The 24632-nt window shown below is 46.5% G+C and overlaps 3 protein-coding genes and 1 long non-coding RNA gene across 7 annotated transcripts; 1 reads left to right on the top strand and 3 right to left on the bottom strand.

Annotated features, from left to right (window-relative positions):
* Positions 1-591: 591 nt before the first annotated feature.
* LOC149853604 (uncharacterized) lies at positions 592-4981 on the bottom strand. Its single transcript, XM_090025336.1, has 3 exons — positions 3115-4981; positions 1861-2025; positions 592-836 (listed from the first exon to the last, which is right to left on the bottom strand). The coding sequence occupies exons 1-3, from the start codon at positions 3701-3703 to the stop codon at positions 592-594; spliced, it is 999 nt and encodes a 332-aa protein (XP_089881462.1). The 5' UTR covers positions 3704-4981.
* On the top strand, positions 1965-14026 carry TSHB (thyroid stimulating hormone subunit beta). Its single transcript, XM_090025338.1, has 4 exons — positions 1965-2935; positions 6982-7139; positions 13038-13197; positions 13688-14026. Exons 3-4 carry the CDS (start codon positions 13039-13041, stop codon positions 13928-13930), a joined length of 402 nt encoding a protein of 133 aa, XP_089881464.1. The 5' UTR covers positions 1965-2935; positions 6982-7139; position 13038; the 3' UTR covers positions 13931-14026.
* On the bottom strand, positions 7126-9350 carry LOC149853603 (uncharacterized). Its single transcript, XR_016438864.1, has 3 exons — positions 9080-9350; positions 8186-8347; positions 7126-7208 (listed from the first exon to the last, which is right to left on the bottom strand). It is a non-coding gene; the product is annotated as an uncharacterized LOC149853603 (long non-coding RNA).
* A 1389-nt stretch (positions 14027-15415) lies between the features above and the next one.
* Positions 15416-24511, bottom strand: LOC149853601 (mitochondrial glutamate carrier 1-like). 4 transcript variants are annotated; one of them, XM_090025769.1, is made up of 10 exons: positions 24426-24511; positions 24223-24348; positions 24096-24151; positions 21950-22051; positions 21573-21663; positions 20558-20676; positions 19685-19886; positions 19440-19594; positions 18638-18713; positions 15416-17724 (listed from the first exon to the last, which is right to left on the bottom strand). In XM_090025769.1, exons 1-10 carry the CDS (start codon positions 24443-24445, stop codon positions 17565-17567), a joined length of 1107 nt encoding a protein of 368 aa, XP_089881895.1. In that variant the 5' UTR covers positions 24446-24511; the 3' UTR covers positions 15416-17564. The 4 variants fall into 4 exon arrangements, with proteins under 4 accessions (XP_089881895.1, XP_089881896.1, XP_089881897.1 ...); XM_090025770.1 differs by lacking the exon at positions 21950-22051; XM_090025771.1 differs by lacking the exons at positions 24096-24151; positions 24223-24348; positions 24426-24511 and adding an exon at positions 23377-24076.
* Between the last annotated feature and the right edge of the window lie 121 nt (positions 24512-24632).

Below are 24632 nucleotides of genomic sequence, written 5' to 3'. Positions count from 1 at the left end.
GAACATCAGCAGGCTGGTGGGAGTTCACCCATTATTGATTTCAACTGAGCCAGGATTTCATGTATGGGTCCAAGTGTCTTGCTGCTTGCTACTGCATTTCAAGACAGCCAGCTCCTAGTTTTGAGTGCCTCTACTGCTGACATTTTCAACCGAAGCAATAACCAAACTTGGGTATTTGGAAGCTTTATCCTTAATCAATATCCTAGATATGGAATTGAATATAATTGCTAATCATTTCATCTATACCCCAGTTAAAGGTGCAATACATTTCATACTTTTACTTCACTGAGGTTAAGAATTAAAATCCATAACTATCCCACCCTATCAATTCATGTTTCTGTTGTATCACTAATACCAGGAATCAGAGCGCTTGCCTGCAGAGTTAGTTACTTGCCTTAATTTCCTGTTGCAAGTAAGACTTCACATGAGAAACTGATGCCATCCTCAAGATAGACGGAGCATCTCTTACATAACAGAATATGTGCAAGTAGCATTATATTGATAGAAATATTGCGCATGAAACTGAAGCCATGATAACACATTACAATGCTATTTGAAGATTTAAATTATAATCTGAGCATCTCCTGTGTATTAGACATTGTCCCTACATTGTGAGTCTTGTGGTAGTGACTGAAAAGTTTCAAAGATATAGGAAAGGTCTTTTTCATCAAGTGAAAATTCAAATTTGAACTGCCCAGATCTGGAACCCAAAGGTAAATAATCGGCTTCAACCTCATCATCGTCCAAAGCTGTCACGTTGGGGTTGTCAATTCTTGGTGCGTCATACAATCCGCCTGAAATCAGCAGTGTGTCATCTGGAGTGGTGTATAGGTCAGCTGCAAAATTTCAGAAGTATTATTTAACATTGTTATAGGGAGATTTGTAGTAAATCAAAAGACTCAAATCTTTGCTATGCAAAGAGATATTTATGCTATGCATGTGTACTTCTATGGGTGACATGCATCTATTTAAAGTCAAAATTAAAGTGCAAACAACATTGTGTTCCAGGCACTAATCTAGATGGCATAGAATGCAAATGAAAAACAAATGAATCCATTATTTTATCATCTGTATGTTCTTCAGGTAGTACACATTTTCTATGTCCAACAAACATATTTTTTATAAAATAACACGCGTACAAGGAGCAGTTCCGTGGAGCAGTGAAAGTATGCCAAATGCTTATGGGTGAATGCCATTTAGAAAGAGGGCGACAGTAATTGTAAAATTTCCCTGAACGTTTTTGCATGTATTAAAAGAGGACATTTTCTCATTCAAGGCAGGATAAAAGATCATTCAGATGCATCACCTTAATCATTTTGTGTCATGAATTGCCGTCCACACGCCCTTTCAGTAGTCCAAAACAAAGTACTATAATAAATGTAAAATACTGGCACCGCTTTGTGGAAACTTTCAATTTTCAAAAGCACCTCAGCAAGTTAGGTAACAAGCTACCTTTGAAAATCTGACTCAGATATTTAGAGATGTTTACTACTGTTCATTCAACATAGTTTAATTATAATACATAAGTACAATAACAAGCCCTATACAAGTTACTGGTCAAATTATTCCCATTCCGAAAACTGGTCTTTCTAATTGTCCCCTACATTTTTAATGATGAAAGAAGACACGTGATTGCGATTCCTGCCTACAGGGTTACAGCACAGATGTGAATCAGCCTAGCTCCTCCACTGCTTTACCGTGGCAGAAGATACAGCCCCTAAAATGTTACGTAGAGTTTGCATATGCTGTAGATTCTTCCACTAAGTTTGGTGCGTTTCTATACTGAAGGAAGTGATTCTGTTACTACGCCTAGTTCTCAGGGTGTAGGTTTGAACATGTGTGTTTGCATTTTATACAAACCTGTTTCAGAAGAGCTGTCATGCAGTGGGTGGTGGGAATATTGCGCTTTTCTTTTCCTGTACTTAAGAAAGCTATACATGACAATGACAAGAACAGCAAATACAAAAATGCTGCTGAAACCAATGCTGAGAACGTCCTCTGAATTCTTTAGATGAAATCCTTCTGCTAAAATAAAATTTAGGAAATTTTCCTTTATTTCATAGCAAAAACAAAGATCAGTCCTTCCATTTCATTAAAGCAGCATGGAAGGTGTTCATGAGCTAACTGTAAGGACAGACCAAGAATCTAATTTCTCCCTTGAAAAAAATGTTTTAAAATGAGGGCCCTAACTATTCAAGCACAGCTCAACAACACCACACCCAAACCATTGTTCAAATAATTAAAATCTTCTACCAGAGTCTGATCATTCTGTTACTACAATTGTTGTATGCTTTTAAGTGGTGTTTCAGTTTGGGTTTGAACTTGCCAGGTTTACAGGTCGAATATACAACATACGGTCAACATGTATAAAACCCGGGTGTGTAAATGTAGACAATTAAGTCCATAGTTAGATGATTTTCAGCAGGGCTGAGGGCCAGGTCTGTTGCTTTTATAGGAAACAGGAGCCGAGGTGGGCCAGCCCTGTGGTTAGTCAGGTCACTTTGACTCAAGGGTCAAAAACAGATTTACTGTATTTACCTAAATCTGGCGCTGATATTTGAACAGTTTTGGCTGACATATTTATCTGCCTTCATTATACTGCCAGAGTAGATCTCCAGTTAATCCTTCTGCCTAGGTCTGCCTTTTCATTTGTAGCCTAATCAACTGGCCGGTTTCTGTCCCCGCTTCCTTCTCTTGTTTTATTTTTTATGTAATTTTAAAACTTTTGCTTTCTCTTTCATATACAGTTTTCTTTGCCTTCCAGGAAGACTCCTCCTCTTGTCCTCACCTCCATCATCTTCTATGCAACAACATGTTATAAGCTTACTGAGGAGTCCAGTGGAATCTATTGCATCTGACCTGAGTGCCAAGGGAGCAGACAAGAGGAATGCGAGTTGATGGGCTGTTCCCAGGACCTGCAAATCTGGTGGGGAAGGTGAGCATCTTTCAGGACACTGTCTAACTCTTGGCATGGTTGCAGGGAGACACTTGCTGTATTTTTGTGCCTTATCTCCTATACTCTGTCCTTGACTCGAGTCAGGTGCTGCAAGTAGGGAGATACTGCTTTATTCAATCAATCAATCAATCAATCAATCAATCAAATAATACACCTACTTGAAACCTGGGTTGTAGGAACTGAATCCAAAGCTTCACTGACATTTTGAGAATCAGCTGTAGGATGCAGAGCTGCTGGTTTCAGTGTTGTTGTTGATGTTATGGGATTAGAATCTCCACTGGTCGTGTGCTTTGTAAAATTATTAAATGGCAAGAGTGTAGATGACAGTGCTGTAACAGAACTAGATCTGGCAGTGGTATCTGACAGTCTGGTGATGTCTGCGTTAGTGGGATAAGGGAAGCTTTGTGCAAAGTGTGATGAAGGTCTTAAAGTAGATGCACTAGTGATTGTGGTCACAGCAGTATCCCAGCTTGTTCTTGCTGTCTGCAGCGTAGTTACACGAACGCTTTTATCTGTAGTGGTGGCTGTTTCATTGTTTCTGGAAAAGACTGTATTTTCAGTTCCATGGAGGGTCTCTGCTTGCACGGTGTCATTCTCTGGGGGAGGATGACTTGTAACTTGACCAGAAAACATCACCACTGTGTGACAAGTCAAAAGGAGCCTGAAATACAGAAGCTGTGTTCTGCCCATCACAGATTCTCTCTCCTCCTGTCCAGCTGGGGACTGAGCCTGCTGTGTGCAATACATAAACAAAGCATGAAGATAAACTGCACAGCTCACTGTGATGGTTCTGGCCTAGTTCCTACAGGTGTTTTACAGAAGGGTTGTGGAGATAGCTTGCGGTTTGTTATACATACACTGTGATGCTCAGAAAAGTTAACACAAATTAACTAGAGGTGAGAATTGAAAGCGTATGAAGCCCCAGTAGGGACACTCGCATTCAGAAGTAAAGTAGCTTGGGTTCATTTGATTAAGCTAATTGAAGCAAATAAAGGCATTTTTACATATGAACGAGAGCAACCACAGGAGTTTAATGTACTTTAACTAGTGAGTTTTGCCTCTTCAGTTAATTTGGTAATTCCTATGTAGATCTGCTCTTAGACTGAAGAAAGTGGAGGGCAGTGGGTGCTGCAGATGTGTGCCTGGCCTTCTTGCCATTGTCAAGTTCTCCTCAACTGCAGATGACAATCAAGCATATTATTTACATTAACTGGTTTATGTTATAAAAATATTGATCGTCCTCACAGATGCCAATTTGCCAGGACACGCTCATACCTCTCGAAGCTCTTGACATACCCGTTTTTAGCTTGGATTTCAGAACTAAAGTTTCTTCACAAATTATTTTCCCTAGGGCCAGTCTAATTTCAAATTTGCACTGAAACAATGAAGTTGTGACTTGAAAATAATTTAGTTAAATTAGTGTCAGTCTGGAAGACGTACAATTATCTGTTATGACGCTGCTCATTCTAGTTGCGACTAAACCTCTGCTGCAGTAGAAGAATTGTGATGCTTGTCAGCACCGTTCCCCGACTAGGGTAGACTGAGTGGTCACAACAAGTAATTTATTCATCAGCTGGTGCCTACTGCCCTGGGCGAAGATTACAGTTTTCTTAGTCTTGTTTGAACTTATTTGACAAATCATTTCAATGAATAACAGTGTATCGAAGGTGTGTGAGAAGCCCTGCGCAAGGACTCGGTATCCAGTACGGGGGCCGAGTTAATTTCAGCTGCGCACCCAGATCAAGTGGTATATTCCCTGCCTGACGGAGAGTTATATTAATTCAGTCTCGGGTTTCTAGTGAAAATAGTTGTATTTGTTAATCCAAAACTAGCTTTCTAAACATTTGTCACCATCTCTGCTTGTTAACTTGTTTGCTATATTTGCAGGAAGCAGAACAGGGAGAACTAAACGCAATTTAAGTAAAATCAGTTCCAGATGTGAACAAATGTTAACTGGGGACTGTTTGCCAGTTCTACTGGTTACCGTAGGTTCCTGTTACATTACTTAAATGCCAATTGGTGTCATTTTTATTATTGTCACCTACAAGCCTCTTTTAAGAATGAGAAATTGTAATATGAGCCATTATTGCAAAATTATGAATCTGTAATTACATACAGTAATGATAATATCAAAGTAGTCAAAAAGCTAGTGTTCTGGGCCTTCACCTAACTTAGTGCTACGACGCTGGTTGGCAGCCACCGTTCCTAGTATCACGCTAACGTTATTGACCGTGACCCTGGGGTACTGCAGAGACATCTCAGCCAGCTCAGGTCCCCATTGTGGTGGTTTCTTTATCATTAACAGTCCTGTTCCAAGCAGCCTTTACTGTAAGCATAGAGCAGCTGAAGGTTTGCTTTTGTAAGCTCATTGCCTGCTGTGGGAGTAGCCTGTGCATTTCTGGTACTACAGAAGTTAGTCATTAGAATAAACTGGAGTTGGTACAAGAGCTGGTATAGCATTATAGATATTTTGTAGATCAGACCAACAACAACTCTTGGTAACTAAAGGAACCCTAACCAACAAGTTAATTTGGTAATATGTAATACCTTCCTGAAATTTAACATTCCAGTGCAGACTAAACAAATCCAAGCACTCCCGGTTATGTTCTAACTGACTCGACACTACTGACCCAGATACTCCCAAACAGCGTTTTTAAAATCCTTTTGTTCTAAACTCCGGAGCAGAGAGCCCTAAGTACATGCAGAATATCAAATCAGAATAAATCTTCCCAAAACAACACTTGCCAGAACTCACCTAAACTGAGAAATGCAGCTATGCTCTAACCAGCAGGTAGCTGTTCTGCGCAAGGTAGCCACTACCTTACCATGTTCCGGTTTATTCAGACTGTGGAGTATGCTCCCTGGAGGGCTGGGAAAACAGACGACTCTACGGTAACCAATGAAGTTGCATTGGAGTTTGAGATTAGTCAGAGCTAATGACCTTAGGGCTGGGCTCACCTGTCTGTGAAGTTAGCCGGGGAAGTTCCTCCCTCGGCAGCAGCTGCCATTCATCTAGTTTCACGGTGGCTTTAGCGAGCAGTTTTTGCAGACCCTACAGACTATGTTAGACTTTTTAAATAAACATACAAGGGAAAATCCCTTTAAATGTTTGCTCTGTGTGTGGTGTAGGTGTCAAAATCTAAACGGCAATACTGGTTTATTGAACAGCAGCATAAATGGAAGAAAAACTGCAGGTATGTATGACCGCTTAGGACAAGCTGAGCTCGAACACAGTTACTACTCACTGTGACTTCTAAGCATAAAAGTTCTAAAAAGATAAAATTACAGAAATGCAAGTAAATTAACAAAACAACAAAATGCACATACACAGCCACCCTGCCACACTGGTTACTACTACAATCTCTGGGATCCAGGAATCATTTCCTTCTTGTGAGCACCAATATTACACCTGATTTTTGACTGTCTGCTTTCTCAGCTAAACCAGATCACTTGGCTTTCTCTTTTTCTTTCATGTCTCCTAAGGTTTGCACTGTGTGGAACAACATTTGTAGTGTAGAGTATTTTCCATCCTCAGACTTCCAGTTTGCCTTTGAAGGAAAGATAGCAGCCAGGGATGCTGAGAGACAGTCCTGGCCTATGATACCTGTATGGCCCCGGATTTCTAATTCTGAAGGGGAAATAAAATCTCTTTGTTACTTCCTGCTTGTCCCTGAGAAAGGGGTGTGTTCCTTCCAACACACATGCCCTGAGCCAAGACCGGACAAATTCCACTAAGGCTCTCTGAGGTGTTGTGGAAGGAGAGGGGCAGATTGCAACCATCCTGAAAGTGGTGCCTTGTGGCAGTGGAGCTTCCCACATTCATCCTTTCTTCCTGGCAACTCCATCTCCAAACAGATTCACTTGAACCAGGAATGGATGATGGATGCAAGCTCTAAATCCAAACTAGAATGACAGGTATGGTCAGCAATGAAGTTGGTGTAGACAGGCTGAGCCCTCAGCTAGACTGTTCTCAGTCTATTTTTACCCCAGTGACATTTTGCTGATTTAATGTGTTTATTCCACAGTGGTACCAGTGAAAGTGATGGCAGAACCAGTCCTACACTTTCTCCTGCAAACTGGAGTGCATAGTTCCTTTGTTATCAACTCACGTGGTAAAGCAGAGGAGCAAGATTCATGGCTCTGCCAGTCAACAGTGAAAGTGCAGAGTTCGCATATGAACCAGGTATGTTCTGTAGCAGTGATAGTCAGTGCTGGGGCACCCTGGGTGCCACGGGATCTTTTCAAAGGTTCCCTGAAGCAGGAGGAGATAAGCATGTGTGAAGAGAAGTAAAGGCTCAGGTTGGTCCCTCTGCAGGGAGGTAAGCACTGTAATAAATATGTTAGCTTTTAAAATTGGATACTACTCAATTCACAAACATTATGGAGCAGTGCCACAGGTCCAGTGAGAGGTGCCTCAAGTCCAAAGGGTTGAGACCCACTGCCTTGGAATAATTTGACTCCTTGCCAACTGGCCTTAGAATAACTTGACTCCTTGCCAACTGGATTGGAAAACTGTTCAAGCATAGCTGGTCCTAGGCCATCTTGGCTTGTACGGGAGCAGGGCAGCGGTTGAACTAACGCTGATTTTTAGTGAGCGTCTTTAAAAAGGGGTGTCTTGAGTTTAAAAAAGTTGGTTCCCGAAAGCTTGCAAAGAAACAATTTTTCCAACTCTTTAGTTGGTTTAATAAAAGATATCCCATCGACTCAAAGAACCTTGTCTGCCTTGAGTCTAAAAAGGTTGAGAAGCACTGCTCTCCAGGAGCAGGGAACTTTTCCATCCCCATAATCCATGGAATAGGTTAACGTGGGATGCTGAGCAGAATTTACTATGCTCTCATCGCATTCTTTTGTGGTTTTTCTTTGCCCAGTGGTTCTTGTACCCACTGGTCTGGGCTCCACTCTCACTCATGTCCAAGGAGCTCTGCCATCTTTAGCAGTAACTCAGCATACAGAATGAGGGACAGCACTAAAAACATACATGGTAGACACAGGTCTGACCTCTTGCCAGGCGTGCCTCCTGCAGATCACATCCAGCATATCTGCCAGCATGCTTCCTGCTCACCTACAATTTCTAGTAGATGTGGAGAGCTTGATTCTGCTCTTGCATACACTTACTTGGGACAGACTTACTGACAGGTGATCAGGTTATCTTCCTGACACAAACTGCTTCCCTTAATCCCCAAGCGATTCCTTCTCAGAAATAAAAACCCTTTGTAATCTCCTACCTACCACTGCACACATGAAGGATCCACGATCTGGGGAATTCTTTCCTTCCTCATCTTGGAATAGACCATTTCTGGCCAGAGGACTCCTGTGCACAATGTCCTGGTGTATGGGTTAGACTTGATGACATTTCCGTTCAGTTCTTCTAGTCGTATGGAGTGCTCTGTTCTGTATAAACCACAAAAATGAAGAGGATTATGTTGTATCTTGAGTATATAAATCACGATCATGGGCGTGTGCTCTGCAAAGAGACATCCGTACTGTTTAAATCCCTGGCTGGTAAGGAAATGTGGTTACTAATCCTGGGAGCAGAGCTGTGAACTGCAAACCTTTGATTATGATAGATTAGAGCTCGGTGGAAATATTTCAAGAGATAACACTGAGCGTGTATGAAGAGCACACGGGCTTTAAACATTCATCAGCCGCAAACTGTTTAAATACAACATCTGACGGGAAACACGGAGGCTGTTCCTCTGCTAACAACCGCTAGGATTTTTTCCTCTTTTGTCACTGGAGATCTGTGTTGGGATGGTACTGACAATGTTTCCCCCCACCAAATTCTCCATCCTTTGGGAATCTGCCTGCCTTGGAGACTTCTTCATTGCTGTATCCAGAGTCCTAACATGCAGCAGAAGCAACATATGTATTCCCCCTTGCCTTGTGAGTAGCCTGCCCAGTCTCCCGTCTTGTCTTGTTACACTAGATTTCCTGCTTCCTCCTTCCTTCGTGATCTCTCTCTTGACATTATAGTATTGGTCTCTGACTTTGAGCCTTTTCAAATAATTCTGTCCATCTAATCCCCCAGCATCCATTTAATTTATCTACCCACCAAGCTTTTAGGCGAGTCAGAATCTGGAGCCACGCCATTTAGGATTACTGGGTTCTTTGCACAGGGATTACCTGCAATGTTTCCTGCGCTTCGCTGGCATCACGGCTTTTACTTCATGAAAGTGTAAATGATTGATGTCAGAGAACAGGTTGCTTTGGTTAGCAGAAAGGTTAGAGATACATAATTCACACTCTGACTGACTGACACAGAGCACTGCTAAGACTCTGAGGGCTGCTCTGGCACATTGAGAAGTACGACAGCAGGGTGCAGGTCAACAGTGGGTCAGCTGGAGAAATGGATCCAAAGGAGTCAGAGACTGGGCTTTACTGGACAATCCTGGGAAGCATTCGAATAAGATACCTTGTGCATTCATGAGAGACCCTGTGTGATGGCAGCAGCACAAACTGGAGCCAGGGATGCAGCTTGGGGGTCCTTGCTGCTACTGGAGTAACCCAGGTTAGCGAGGGAGCTGGGGTGTCTCGACTGCACTCTGCGTCATGCCGTGTCGACACACAAGACAGGGAGTTCCAACAGACAAATGCATTATGGTGTCGTCAGACCCCGGGATGGACTGTGCCTCCCTGCTTGGCACATACTGTGCTGAACTCTGCAGCAGCTCCAAATAGCACTGACAGCTGTCCGCAAGGGCAGATGGGATCATTTATCATCCTGTCTGACTTCCTGTATTGTACAAGCCAGGGAATTTCATCACAAAGTTGCTTCTCTATGAACCTCATCACTCAGGTCTACCTGAAGGTATCTAGTTTTGAAATGAAGACACCAAAAGATAGAGAATCATCACTTCCTTTGACGGTCAGGCCGGTGGCTAATCGCTTCTGCTTAGGCAAAGATAGATAAGTCATGTTTTTGTTTGATCTGTTTTTTCTGGTTTAGTTTCAGCTCTTAGCGCCTGATAAACCTCTTCCGTTAGAATAAAAGAGACCTCATAACTGGATTTTTCACCCCATGAAGGTAATTTTACACCATATTTGAGCCACCTCTTAATGTCATTTTTGATAAGCTAAACAGATTGTGCTCTTCAAAATTCTCACTGTGAAAGCCGGTCTATAGCTGGGATCATCTCCATTCTCCCCATTTTGTCTCTCTCTCATTGTATACTCTCTACTCCTTCAATATCCATTTGACAATCCCGGCACCACCCTGGGTGCAGCAGTCCAACATGGGTTTCACAGACGCTGCACACAGACGATAAGCCCCCTCCTCATTCCTACTCCTTCCGCCCCGCATAAGCCTCCATGGTTCACATTTGCTTTGTTGATCCAGCACCACTTTGGGAACTTACATCAAATAGTTCTTTATTTGTAGCCAGTTGAGCTCATGCTGGTGTTTATCAGCCTAAAAAGCTCTCTCTCTTCAAGAACATACTTGTAAAGAGTGACCATATCCCCTCTCAGTCTATGCTTTGCTAAACCAATCAGACTAGGCACATTTGAACTTCTTTTGTAAGAAAAGGTCTGTATTCCCTTGACCGTCTTCATAGCCATCTTTGAGCTTGTTCCAGGTTAGGTCAATCTTTTTTGAACACTGGTGACCAGAACTGGATAAAGTGTTATAAATGAGGTCTTACCAGTATCCTGTATTCAGTATTAGCGCCTCCCGGTGTCTACTGCCTTGAGTTCTCCCTTCTGTTCTTTCTGGAGCTCAGTACAATACCACACAGTCTCCTTATCCATATCAGATTTCCTTAATCCAGAAAATTATTTCCTGAAACAAGTTTTAAGCACCCATATTCTCATATGTAGAATATATTTGTGCATGCAGGGCAGGAAAGAGTTAAATAACATAGTTACAGCAGCAAAGTATCAGTGTTTTCCTTTTGTTGCTGAGGCAGCATGGACAGATGTTACTGAGAGTACAATTAATACTGTACTCATGTCCTTAAGCCAGATACAGCCATACCTAATTTCTGAGAGGTTATATAAACCAGCCCAGATATAGCAAATGGGAAAATAAAGCATTTAGTGACTCTTGGGTGGGGGGCAGGAAAATCGTTTCTTCCTGGTAGAATAGCAACCTTGTGGCACTCGTCTGGGACAGAACCCGTGCAGCCCCCAGGTGCCGCGGTGACTACCACAGGGAGGCACCACTCAGAGGCAGCCAAAGCCCTGGTCAAAGCACTGATGTTTTTCCTAGGCCAGGTTTACCAGGGCTCTGTACATTTCTCGGGTCTGCGTACACAGTTTGTACCTGGCTGATGAATGCTAATAGCAGCTGCTGGCTATGGAAGCATGTGCAGAAGGATGTGGCAGCGGGGCCATGAGAAGGGAATGGGGAAGAAAGGCAGACTGGCAGCTGCTAAAGCAGGGGAGAGCAACGGCTACAGTCGGGATGATGATATGTGCATCTCTCTGAGGGCAAGACGTAAGCACCCGCACAACCACCACGTTCGTCGCCTGAACTGAACTTAGGCACTGTTCCCCGCTTCTAGATGCTCCAGATGTGCTGGCCTTCTAACTGTGGTACGGAGCTGTTTTCTGCAGGCTCAGCTTCTGCCAGATGTTGTCTGACTTTGAGCCACTTGCTAACTTCGGCCTGTTACAAAAAAAGTTCAAAGTCCAAACCATTTATATGGGCGCAGGCATGAGCAGACAGGAGCTCCTCCCCAGGTCACGCAGCAAGTGACTGAGGCAACTGCTGTGGTTTACCAACTGTTTTCACGTTGTCTGGTCTTGGGCTGTGTGACTGCATCACTTGGCAGCACCTGCCCGGTCTTTGGAAACACAGTGATTGGAAGAAGCCAGAATCAAGCCCCTTTCCCAAAATAAAGTCTGTAATTCCTGTAGCAAGTTCTCAGCACTCAGGCTACCGCTGTTTGTGTTAGCTTCTTTGTTTATTACTTCATTGTCCTGCAAAATGATCAATGTAACCTTTTTAAAAGCAGCATTTGGTTTACAAGTCTTAGAGGAGAGTGTTAAATTAATTAGATTTCCAGCTCAGTTCCAGCTGCCGATATTATAGACACGTTTGTTCCTGTCGTATTTATGTTGTGGTTCAGCATTAATTTTCAATAGATAGATAGTTTTGAGATAAGCAAGCAGCAGTTCAAGTGCAATTATATAAACAATAAGATCAGAATGGAATTAGCATGCAGAGTATAAAGCTCAGCGATCGTGTGTGCCCAGTCATTGCCTCCCTGGCTGAAGGAAGAACCTGGTTCCTGTATTACAGAAGATTTCAGCTGCAAAGGAGTTGGTCTTTCCAGGATCAGTGTCACTGCAGCTGTCAGGTGCTGTAACCTGGACAATGGAGTAGCTTTTCTGGGGGAAATCAGGAACTGAAAGAGGATTTAGAGAGTGATTCCATATGATTGCGGACCCTGTCAGCTCAAATGTGTAGCTGTAGTGCTTGTTAGGTGCAGCCAGGGACTAATCGGGGCCTCATTCTGAGGACTGCTCAGCATACGCGGGAAGGAGTCTGGAGAGCTGACAGATGAAGTGGGGATTCGTCACTCTGTTTTGCTGATATTCTGTATTGCATTGTCATCTGGCGGAATATGACAAAACCTGGCAGCATGCCCACCGCCAGGCAAGGGGCTTCTACCTAGACACAGCTGGAGTGTGATAAACATGACGTTGCCTTTGATCTATAAAAACGTGCTTTAAAACCAGTTGGGTTATTTTAACTTTTATGTTGAAGTCTGGAGTTTCAGGTGCATCACGTTTGGATCCTTGAGCAGGGAGGTGTGGGCAAATCCTGTATTTTGTTGCATTTCCCCGCCAGGATCCATTAAAGGAAAGTTCTGTGTAATGCAGTTCAGCAGCGAGAAGTGAACGTGAGGTTTGTCTTCCAGGCCCATCAAGCTGTCTCGGCTGGCGCCCACCCTCTGACAGTGGCTATTTCCATTGCAAGTTAGGGACTAAGGGTGGAAGCGCTTTGTCAGGCTCCCATTAGAGGCTGTTTGAATTTTCACATCCCTTGTGTGAATAATATAACTGCGCCCCAGTACATTCTAAAAACAGGCCCGGGGGCCTAATCTAATGCTTTCCCTTTGACCATTTTTTCATCCAGCATGCATCCCGTTATCCTGATGATTCTTTTTGGCCTTACTGTTGAGCAGACAACATCCCTTTGTGCTCCCACGGAGTACATCATCCACGTGGAGAAAAGAGAGTGCGCCTACTGCCTGGCCATCAACACCACCATCTGTGCTGGATACTGCATGACCCGGGTACGGGGAGTTCTGTTCTAATCCGGGGCCCCTGCAGTGCCCGAGGCTGCAGTCTGACTACTGACCCTCACTTGTTGCTTCCGCTAGAAAATTGGTGGGACAAACCCTCTCCTAACAGTAGTTATACTACATAGGAAAAGTCACGTTCATGGCAGGCTTATCAAGTCCATTTACACACAGAGGCACTTACCACCTTCCTGGCATGCAAGGACTTGGCTACTGCACTCTTTGAAGCCTCCTCGTTACTGAGGAGGGGCATCAAGATGGAATGGGTGAAAGACAAAGCTTTTTTTTAACGACCAATTGACTCGGAGGAGGCTCTGGGAGGTGAGGGAGGTCATTCACGCAGCTGCTGAAGGACAGGCCTGAGCAGGATGCCTGTGGCAGGGTTGGGAGGCCTGGCTGCATTCTGAGCATGATGCGAGGCTTTGAGACACTGGGCTGCTTGGGTACCCATCAGTTCATCAGAATGTCCCTCCTTTCTTTGCAGGACAGCAATGGAAAGAAGCTGCTCCTCCAAAGTGCCTTGTCCCAGAATGTGTGCATGTACAAGGACCTGGTGTACCAGACAGTGCAGATCCCAGGCTGTTCCAGTCACACGGTCCCCTTTTACTCCTACCCGGTGGCAGTGAGCTGCAAGTGCGGGAAGTGCAACACCGACTACAGTGACTGTGTTCAGGAAGCCATCAAAGCAAACTACTGCACCAAACCACAGAAGCCCTCTAACATGTAAGTGTCTGACTTCACGAGGCAGCAGTGTATACTGTCCCGCACAGCTAATTACTGGCTGCCTGCCTGCCTGCCTGTAAAAAGAACATGAATAAAACTGTTGTAGGTCTGCAACTTAGTCTGCATAACTTGTTAATCCAAAAGTAATTCAGCAAAGTGACAGCAGCATTTGGTTGTACTGGCAGCAGCAGAGGGAGGCCAGCAGAGAAGCTGTTGGTGGAACTGCAGGCAGGGATGACTGGAGTAGAAGACATAAGGCATCAGGATCTATTAGCATCACCTCCAGGTTGGGATCTGGTCCTTCCCCTTGGCACTTTCTAGACTGGATCACTGTAACACATCTCTGCTTAGTAATGCCCCTGCTCTTGACTCTGAAGTGCTGACATCCCTTCCCAGTTTTCTGTGACCTAAGAACTGTCCCTCCGAGAGAGCTGGGGTTTCTTTTCAGGGCCTCCTCACAATATACACTGCAGGGTGAAGAGCGTGTGGGGAAGGTGGGCTGAGCCTTCTGCTTAGGGTGTGTTTGTAAATGTCAAGCACTAGGTAAAATGAGGCGCCGATGTACAAGGGAACATCTGATGGCCTTTCAATAAATGCAAAAAAGAAAGAAAAGAAGAAAAACTTGCCCCTGGCACTCAGTAGCACAGACGTCCCATGAGCATCTTCACTGCAATTTTGCACACCTCTGCCCTTCCCTTCAGGGCTACACCCTCTCCACATGCAGTGATCATATGTGCCTTCTTTAAGGGCATGTCTTCACTGCCAAGTGAACTGCGCATGGGTTTCACACATGCATGCACTTAGGCTGGGTTGGACCAGTTCAATTGCCAGGCTTGTACCCATGCTGTGCACAGCTATGCACGGTGTTAGGAGGTCCAGGAACAGTCCTCGATTCACAGTGATGTGCCTACCACTGAGCTGAGCAGCACAGCCTAAGTGGGTGACTTACACTTGGGCTGGTAAGAGGTACGTGGACTCCAATCTGCACCCTCCCTTGTGGGAGTCAGCACAGGGTGAAAGGTGTGTGCACAGGAGAGAGGTAGCGGCTGCACTCCCTCAAGAGCTGGGTTAGAGTTGCTGCAGCGATATGGCCCTAGTCCTGGGCTGGCATGAGTGAAGAGAAGGGGAGCCAGAGCAAGCAGGAAAGAATTTGCTTCCCCTGCTGCGTTCTGGCCTTGCTGACAACTGCAGTTGTGCGATGACAGCAGCAGGTGGCTTGGTGACGAGCTACAAATAAAACAGACCGAGTGCTGAGTGATGGGGCAAGTTCCCATCAGGTAGTTCAGCCGATTTCAAACCAAGGCAAAGGTACTCAAAACCCCACAGAATGCAGCAATGGGATCAACTCCCAGCACTTTGTATTTCTTTATTTTTCTCAGGAATGCCGAGTCAGAAAAGGCCGATTCAGTCTAAACCAGTCCCAACCAATCAACCTGACCCCTTCACTTCAGGAGAGCCCAGCAGACAAAAGCATACACACAGGGCCCACTGGTAGAAAAAGGATCACAGCTTTTATTGTAATGCTGGTGTGGCACATACGGGGCAAAGACAGCTTTCACAAAGCTGCTGTTGAAGTTACAAAGGGACTTGAGCTTTCAGAGCTTACACAGTTAAACTGCACGTTGCATCCAGTAGATCTGTGGATGAAGCCACACCAGTACCAGTTCATTTTTCTGCAAATGGCAGGAAACTGTGGGCACAGCCCCAGAGTGACGTGACAAGGAACGTTTCTGACCAGGTTAAAACCTCCATGACCACTTCTGCCCTCAAACACGGATGCAACTCCCAGTGAATTCAACACGAGTTGGCACCGCAGGCTTGTCCGAGGGAAGGACTGCCCCCATAAGAGCTGAAATATGTAAGTGTGCAATGAACTGCTTATGAGCTGAACCCCCTCCCCCTCCATATCTTCTTGGTGACCGGCTGGTCCTGAGGCTTATCAGTTCTCCCAGGTGAATGGCACCCCACATGCCTGAGCTTGTTGTACCTCTGTTGCCTAAAATTGCTTAATTTTAGCAAACGCCACAATAGCCGTATTCCCCTTCGAGCCATAAACTCCGACTTATAAAACATCCAATAATTTTGTTCCCAATTAACCATGGTAAGTGAGTTATGAAACTGTGAGAGTTACCAGCAGTAAGAATAGCAGAGGGAGGTTCTTCCACTTCTCCCAGATGAATAATTCCAACCTCATTACCCACCACAGCTGAAGAACATGGAAACCGAGTACTCTGGCCTGGCTCCCTGTCCCTCAAGTTGTGCCAATACAAAAAGACTTGGCCCCAAATACTGTGGCTCAGATCCTATCCTGCCTGTTAGACATCTGAGCCTGCCTAGGTGCTGACCAGCAATTATGTGCTTTGCTTCAGGGGAGCAAACCTATTTGACCTACAGAAGTGCACAGCTCCCAGCAGCCCAACAGGCAGCAGACTGCATCTCCAGAGGCTGAGCCTCTCTCACCTGCAGAGGCACATGGTTCTCCTTTGCTGTGGTTGGAGAGCTGTGTGCATCTCCAGCGCATGCAGGGAGCTGCCTTCAGGCAGCCATCAGGAAACAAGAGGCACGGGGGTGGTCTGAATGCAAGACCGCATGTTTCCACAACTGCATCTTGGGAAGCTGTTCTGCGGTGGAGGGGGTACATTTTATGTTCTTTTGTGAGGAGGAGCCAGAACCTGAGGCTTCTTCCTTGCAGGCTTCTCTGCTGCTGGCCATCCTTCTGGCCTACATGTTTTCCCTGTGCAATAGCTCAGCTCCAACAGGAAGGTGGTAGAGGTGGTCTTCAGCCCTGCGTTGCTACTGTGGTCATAGCACTTCCCCGAGAAGCAGTTGTGGAGTCGAACAAGGAGGTAGCGAGACCCTGCGGCCCGGTTCTGAGCAAGTGCTCCAACTGCTAGCCTACAGAGCAAGAGTGCACTGCTGGAGATCACCTCCTCAGTTTTCAGATTAATGAAGATGTATTAAAAATATAGATACAGCAGTAGTTTTCCACAGGCTTAAAATTAGAGTGGAACAGGATCCCGCCTAATGACTCAAATCCCTGAAAACTGCACGAGTGCTGCTTGGATGCCAAGGTGTAGAGGTGATGGACCGTTACTAGAAATAGCCTTTGCGTTCCCTTCACAAATGTGTTACAGCTTCAGGATTGTGTCATAACTGCCACATAACAGTCCCTCATTTGTCCCATTCCAATATATTCAACTCCACCCCTACGCCCATTACCAGAAACACTTCCCCTAACACCCGGTCACGCCTCGCTCTGAAAAGCATGTAAACTCAGAAAAGCAGCTGTGATCATATTGCATGTAGAGATTTACACCTCTCAAATGCTAACAACACACAGATGCTGTGCTACTACACTGGCTGCTGAAGTCCCAACAACAGGTGTGCAAAGGTACAAAAGCATCATGGGAAGTATGAGGAGGACATAACAGCATCACCAAGGTTGGGAGCAGTGCTAGCGAGGCTGGAAACATGGCCTCAGCCTTCCATTAGCACTGGTTGATCGTAATTGCACCAGTAAGTCCCACGCTCCAGGTGACACACCATCCATCTGAGCTGCTGTTCCCTTCTTCGTTCCTTTTTTGGGCTGATGACTCCTGCAGGTTCAGTGCCAAGACGTCCACAGAATGGGGAAGAGACTAGGTTGAAAACCTGCTGTATCGGGAAAGGTCCAACAGAAACTCCCCCACTCCAATGAAGTAAATGACTTGAGCTATGCCAAACAGAGGAGCGATGACCAATGCTCTGCAGCCTGCCCCTTTCAGAAAGGCAGATGGACCCTCCTTCAGCCAAATCCTCCTGAGAATGGAGCACAACACAAAAAAAGTTACAAAGCCTGCGAACAGGCCACTTAGTGCACATGGCATCAGCGTGCACAGAGCTGTCTTCCCTGCCCGCGTCAAGTCTCCGAGAGGGAGAGAAAAGACAGCAAAGTGTGGCACCTGCCCGATGCAGACAATATTTCGCTATCCTGTTCAAACCAAACAAACACACGCTAAGACTCAAGTGCCAGACGCGTGGGTCAGGCAGCTCCGTGCTGCCGAGCCCTACCGCTACACCGAGAAAGCTGCACAGGGCTTCCGTGCAGCTCCATGACACGGAAGAATCCAGGTTTCAGGATTCAGAACACCTAGCACCTTCTTGGGCTTCTCCAGATGCTCACCCCAGGGCTAGTCGAGTGCACCGAAGGGCAGCAAGGCATTTTAAAAAAATCACTCGGACAAGGCAGATGCAGTTTTACTACAGACAAGTGTACTGATGTGCGCCTCAGAGAAGCCAGCTGATATCAGCTGCCATTTGCCTGCGTCATTAATTTCTCTCTCCCTTCCTGGCACAGAGCTGTCCAGACCATTTGACACTGATGAGAGGACGAAGGATGGCAACGCACTTTTGTTGGCAATACAATCAGCGAGCCAAGGCAGGTTATATGCAGGCAGTTCCTGATTCCCAATGCTCTCTATATATGCAGACAAGGTTGCTGTTATTAGCATCTTATCTCATGTAAGAGATATATTTACATTCAGACAGAAAAAGAATCCCACCCATAAATGAACTGGAATATTATTAACCTGGTAAAACTGAGCTCAGCAGTAAGGACTCCTAGCTCTCTGCTATGCACAATGAATGAGTCAGTTTTACAACACTGTCAAGAGCACCCCAGTCCTGCGGGCACGTGACTCACGTAGCAGAGTCATCGCTCTTCATTCATTACCTCGCACAGTCAGCTATTCCAGTGTAGCTTTCCTCATTTGTTCCTTTGCTCAGTGACTGCAGGCGTGTCTTTATTACTGGAAAGAAAACATACATTTTTCAGTGGTAGAAGCACAGAATTGGACTGAACAGATTTATCCAAGCAGGTCCAGGGACGACCTCCTGGAGTTATCCATCTAGTCTCAGATGCATCTCCATTTTGAAGAAGATCAGAGACCTTTTTTGTTCTATTCTGGCAGATGACAAAAAAAAAACAAAAAACAAACAACCCAGAAATACCTTCTCTACCCCGACCGAGAGGAACGCGGACAAGTGTGTTATAACCCACTTGAATCCCTGCCTAGCCTCAGGAAGTGCCACGTCTCTCTCTCACGCCTGGTAAAAACGTTGGAAACCACCTGCCACAATCCTTTGGTGCCTGCAGGCATCTGCCCCTGGTTCCTGCAGTACTGGTATGAGGGGAGGACACCGTCCTGTTCAGTTTCCAGTGACTAACACATCATGGGGGCAAAATCCCACCCCAGGCCCACCAAGATACTCCAAATACTAAACCTGGTCTGAAGTTCCCCTGTTGTCTGGGTGAAGGGTCTTTTCCTTATACGTGTTCTACCTTCACCAACCTTTAACTGCTAAAGTTTTCGTGGCAGCAGGAGTCTCATTTGTTGGGGAATCCTAAAGCCTGTAATGGACTGGTTTTGAAGTCCCTCCCCAAAAGCCTCTCATCCATACACCACGGAGCAGCCGTGGAGGTGGCCGTCACGACTAAGGGGAGCAACAGGAAGAAAGTGTCAGACGTCTCTTACCGTCACAGGGATTGACAGAGACAGCAGCTACAGAACCAGCCACACATCCTGCTAGGAAAGAGTGATGAAATGGGGCTCTCCCCTCCAGAGTATCTTGTCCTACTCTGTTCAGATGCGCAAACAATGGAAAGTAGATGATGGAGAAGGGAATGTCCCTGGAAAAAGCAGACAGACAGACAGACAGACATCACGAAGGGAACGGCAGGCTGCTCGCGTGGGATGTGAAATGAGGAACGTATTATTACCTCAGCAGGGTGGCGCCGAGACCTTTGTAAAGGCCTTTAACGCCTTGTGTACGCAGAAGCTCAACCGCTATCTGGGTAGCAGATGGTCTCCTTGCAAGTGCAGCCGGTCCAAGGTTATATGCTCTAGTCAGGGGTGGGCTGACAGCTACCAGCTTGCAGCCAGGAGCTGTACAGTGGACTCCACGTGCAAGTTGCTGAGTTGCTACAGCAAGGCAGAAAATGACTTCAGGCCTTATTTCCTTATCCTCTAGTATTATTCCCACTACACATATTGTATATCCCAAATCTACCAGAAAGCCTCTGGGTGGCTTATAGCACAAGCTTACAAACAATTCATAAAACAAAAACAGATTCTCCAAACATGCCCCAGAACTTGAAAACTTTTTTTCAGCTCCCTCCCTCCCACTTCCCTGTCTATCACCCTGGAGAGCCAACCCTCTGGCTCACCCCCACTGTGCTGCTGAGGCTGGAAGCATCTGCCTACTGCCACTACCTAGACCACTGGCCTGTATGCAACAAATCTTGTTGAAAAAAGATGATGGATGTCTCTCCTCGCTGAAGAGTAATTGCACTCGGCAAGACTCAGCAGCTCTACAATCACCATATTATCAGCCACCATGGCTAGGTATTAGATCAGGGCAAGAGTTACTTCCACCACCTACCTCTTCCTGGAACCAGAGCTGGGTGCCAAGACTGATGTGCACCAATTACCTTTGACCCCTTGCCAGCAATCCTGAAGTAATGCTGACCACCTCAGCAGACAGCTTCAAGTGTGTATGCACATGAAATGCGACTGTAACGTAGCTGATATGCATTAACATCCCGAACTTCCACTGAAAACAGGGAGGGGGAAGGGGGTCAGTTCTCAATTACCTACTCTCCCTGCATCCTGTAACTGGATTTTTAGCATCTCCATGGGAGTGGTAATGATGACCTGGCATGTTCCAGCACCACAGCCTGCCACCATCTCTCTGGGTATGGTTAGGCCCATTCTGGATTGGGAAGGAAAAGAGCACATTGTGACAAAAGTGAGGGTTTGGTTTTTGAGCAGAAAGCACATGGCATGGTGAGGCATTGTTGTTTGCCTCGTCCTGTGTAACCTTACTTCAATATCCAGAAGCAGCCACAAGCTAACACCATCTGCCAAATCAACATGTTAGTTACCCAACCTCATGTTGCATCAGTTAGGTATTCCCAACCAGCCTGGGCATCATAAAATACCTAATCAGAAGTTCTGTTAAACAGTTAACTTCATTTCAGCACAGTAGCAAAGGAAAGACGTTACTGCCTAATGCAACTGGAAAGAAGAGCCATTTCCAGCCTGAGAGAGAAAGGTTTAGCATCTCATTCCAGCACCACAAGCACTTCATGTTTTTAATCTGACATGTAAAAAGAGAGTCAGGACCTACCAGCCTGTTTTGCAACTCAGAAGACTCCTGATAATAAGTGAACATGCCTTAAAAAAAAAAAAAAGCTTACTACTGCTAACTTTGGGCCGGATCGTGACTGTACCCAAGCTGCACTAACGATTCCAGTGGAAACGTGGCCTCCATTCATTTAAGAGGGACTGCTTGGATTAGCAAAAGTTCCAGACCTGCAGCCCTTCAGAGCCAAGACACATCTATGAATGTATTCAAGTCTCACTGCTGTAGCATCGGATTAAAACACCAAGTGCAGATGCATGCAAGTGGCACACTGGGGAAGCACTGTCATCTCACACTAAAGGTTCGAGGGGCTTGGATAGAGCAGCATTTTGTTCATTTAAAAGTAAGCCTCATCTCCAAGAAAGTACTCTACAGAAAGATGAGGGCAGACTAGATGGTTAAACCCAACTCTAAATTCCATGCCAGATTATAAAACTTAAAGAACAGAAAAAAAAGCAACATACCCATCCCTGGCCAAGAGGTGTCTGAAATAATCATTTGCAGCCAGCTTGATTGCCTTCTCAGGTGTTACTAGGGTCAGATTTACTGCAGCACCTAAAAATAAAATCACTACTGCTTAACTGCAGGGAAGTTTTATTTATAGCTTCCAGAAATTGCCAGCCTATCCCAACAGTGGTGGCTGCAGCACCCCAAAGGAGATGCTTACTGAGCAAAGAAAAATAAGTACTTGTGGGATGCATATTGTGCAAATTCAAATGTACAGCTTTATAGGAAGTGCAGCTTTGTATTTGGCAACGGTCACAAAACGGGTAGATGACAAAAACCCGATTCCCATGTCTTTATCCATTTAAACTGCAGCAGAGACTTGGGCGTGGCATACCTGGATCTGATTTGGCAGGGTTATAGTAAAACCACCTTTGTCCAGGGCAGCCGTCATGGATGGTGATGAGGTAGAATTTCTGACCAGCAGAAATGCTGCTCTCTAGTACACAAACAGATTTTTTTCCCTTAATACAATACCTAACTCTAACTCTGGAGACAAGCCCTAAGTGCTTAAACTCCAAGACCTTATTTTCAATGAATGAAAGCAAGCCACAAAGACTTTGTAGACGGAAAGCTGAAGACACACCGTGCTTGTGCTCTGTTAGTTGGACAGCTGCTCCTATCAACTGTACATTTAGTTCTAACATTACACAGCAGTGGAGATTAGCCATTAACTCAAGTGAACACAGCCTGTATTTTAGGGTCAGAAAATCTTTTATTCCCAACTCTTATGTCCAGAGTCATAATAGGTAGAATGATGTAACAAACAGTTTGTAGCTGCCAGAGTCAATACAAACAATTACCATCTCATTTATGAAAGGCACAGCATAAAAAAAAAAAAAAAAACCCCCAAAAAAGCCAGCCACAGGGGGAAAATATGGCATATGCAATGGAGAGCAGCAAAGATGTTAGAGTCAAGCAAGGCAAACAGGAAAGAACTGAAGAGCAGTCTTATTTCCAAACGGGACTTCTGAGAGGGCATGCCCTCTACCTGAGCATGCAGCAGCAAAGTGGGCATAGGCATCTCTCACAGGAATGCGATACAAAAAAAAGATAGCAGGAATACTCGCCGGGGCCATGCAGGTACAAGACAACGCCCTGAATCTGTCCAGCAGTGAAATGGAGATCAGCAGGCTGTGAAGAGGCCATGGTACAAACAAGTACATTTGCCAGATTTCTAACTTTGAGTACTAAAGGATCTCTAGAACTCATTTACTTAGTCATATTAAATGTATAAATCGTGCTGGTATCTCACACTCCTATATTTGAGCTCCTAGCACAGTTCAGCCAGAATGGGTCAAAATGGAAGGCGAAAGGTTCTCTTTCGCCAAAGGCTTACAAGGTATGTGACGTTACAGCCCATCTTCCATCACTGCAAACAAGACTATGGACCTTTTTTTGTTGAGCTTGCAAACCATGTTTCCCTGTTGGGACACCAGATCCAAGAGGAACTCTCAGAACACAGGCAAGCCTTGAAAACGGTTGCTTGGCACAGACAATTTACACAGAAACATTGTCTAGTAGAAAAAGAGAAGAGACACCTAAAGACAGGCAGTGTATGTGGTCAGGGAAAAAAAAAGGAGCCATGCCCATCCCCAACATTAGCAGCAGCGCTGGACTGTTAAATGTTCCCCCAAAGCTTGGCCAGATTCGACTAGCCTTCAAAGCCCAAGCAGCTGTGAACCAGATACAACCAACCAACCAAACGTGTTGCTTTGCAGAGGTGTTTGCAACGAAGACTGCTAGAGTCACTAATGCATCTACCTCTGTGCCCCATTTAAAATACAAAATCAACGGCTGGCTTTGTGTTATGGAACCATCTCTTGCCAAAACTGCATTCCTGCACTGCAAGTGCCTCCCTTCGGCAAAGATCTCAGCACTGGGTTTGGCTTCCCAGAAACTGAATTAACTTTTCGTAACTGGAGTTACTGGGGGGAGCATCCTTCCTGGGCAGACAGACCCCCTCGGTTCAGTTGCGCACCACCTCGCCACTTAGCTTTCACCTGACCAGAGGTAAATGTCTAGGGGATCGCCGTGTACTGGGCTTCGGCCCTCCCTACGTCCCAGCCCTGCAGGTGAGTCGCAGGGCGGTTACGCAGCAACCGGCTGGGCCGAGATGCGGCGCACAAGCCGCGCGGGCCACCTGGCAGAGTTAAAGCGCCTCCTTCCATTTGAATCGGTCCGTTTAGAGATCTAGCCATCAGAGGCGCATTCAAGGAGGCCTCACGTTATCTGAACAAAGGGAAATTTGCATCACATCGCGCTGCCTTAGAGCGTCGTTTTCCAAAGCGGTCTTGCAGCGGGTGCTCGGGGGCTGCCCGCCCCTGCCCGGAAGAGCGACAGCAGAGCCCGGCCTGAACGACGGAGGAAGGTCGACGCTGCTGAAGCCTCCCGGCGCTGCGGGGTGCTCGGCTCTTAGCGACCGAGGCGGGCCCGGCGGGTCGGAAAGCGGCCGTGGGCCGCGGCGGCGGGCGGGCTCTTACCTCTGTACATGCCGAGGCAGCCCTCGCTGCGCAGCGTGGTGGCCAGGCAGTCGAGCCTGCGGGAGAGAGGCGGGGTCGGACCGGCGCGGGGGGCGGCCGGCGGGGCGGGGCGGGGCGGGGCACTCACGTGCTGCGGTAGGCGCCGCGGCCCGCGCGCTGGTTCTGCAGCCGGGTCTTGGTCAAGTCGAGGGGGAAGACGCAGGTGACGCCGACGACCCCCGCCACGGCCCCGTCCAGCAGCCGGGCCGCCAAGCTGCGCGGGCGGACACGTCAGGCCGGGGCCGGGGCCGGGGCCGGATTCCTCCCGCCCGCCCGCCGCCCGCCCCCTACCTGAGCTGCGGCTCGGCCATGGCGCGGGCGCGGAGAGCAGCGCCGGGAGCGCCCGCCCGCGCGCGCCCGCCCTATATAGCCCGCGCCCCGCGCCGCCCCCCCCCCGGCTCCGCCCCCCCCCCACCGCCCACACGGCCCCGCCCCGCGAGCAGCTGTGCGCACCGTGGGCCGCGGCCGAGGCGCACCCGCGAGCGGGGCAGCATGGAA

Source organism: Crocodylus siamensis, chromosome 13, assembly GCF_052110815.1.
Source record: "Crocodylus siamensis isolate JL-2025a chromosome 13, ASM5211081v1, whole genome shotgun sequence".
In the NCBI taxonomy this organism is placed as follows: Eukaryota; Metazoa; Chordata; order Crocodylia; family Crocodylidae; genus Crocodylus; species Crocodylus siamensis.
Note: the sequence above shows the minus strand (reverse complement) of the source record. Positions and strands in the feature narration are given on the sequence as shown.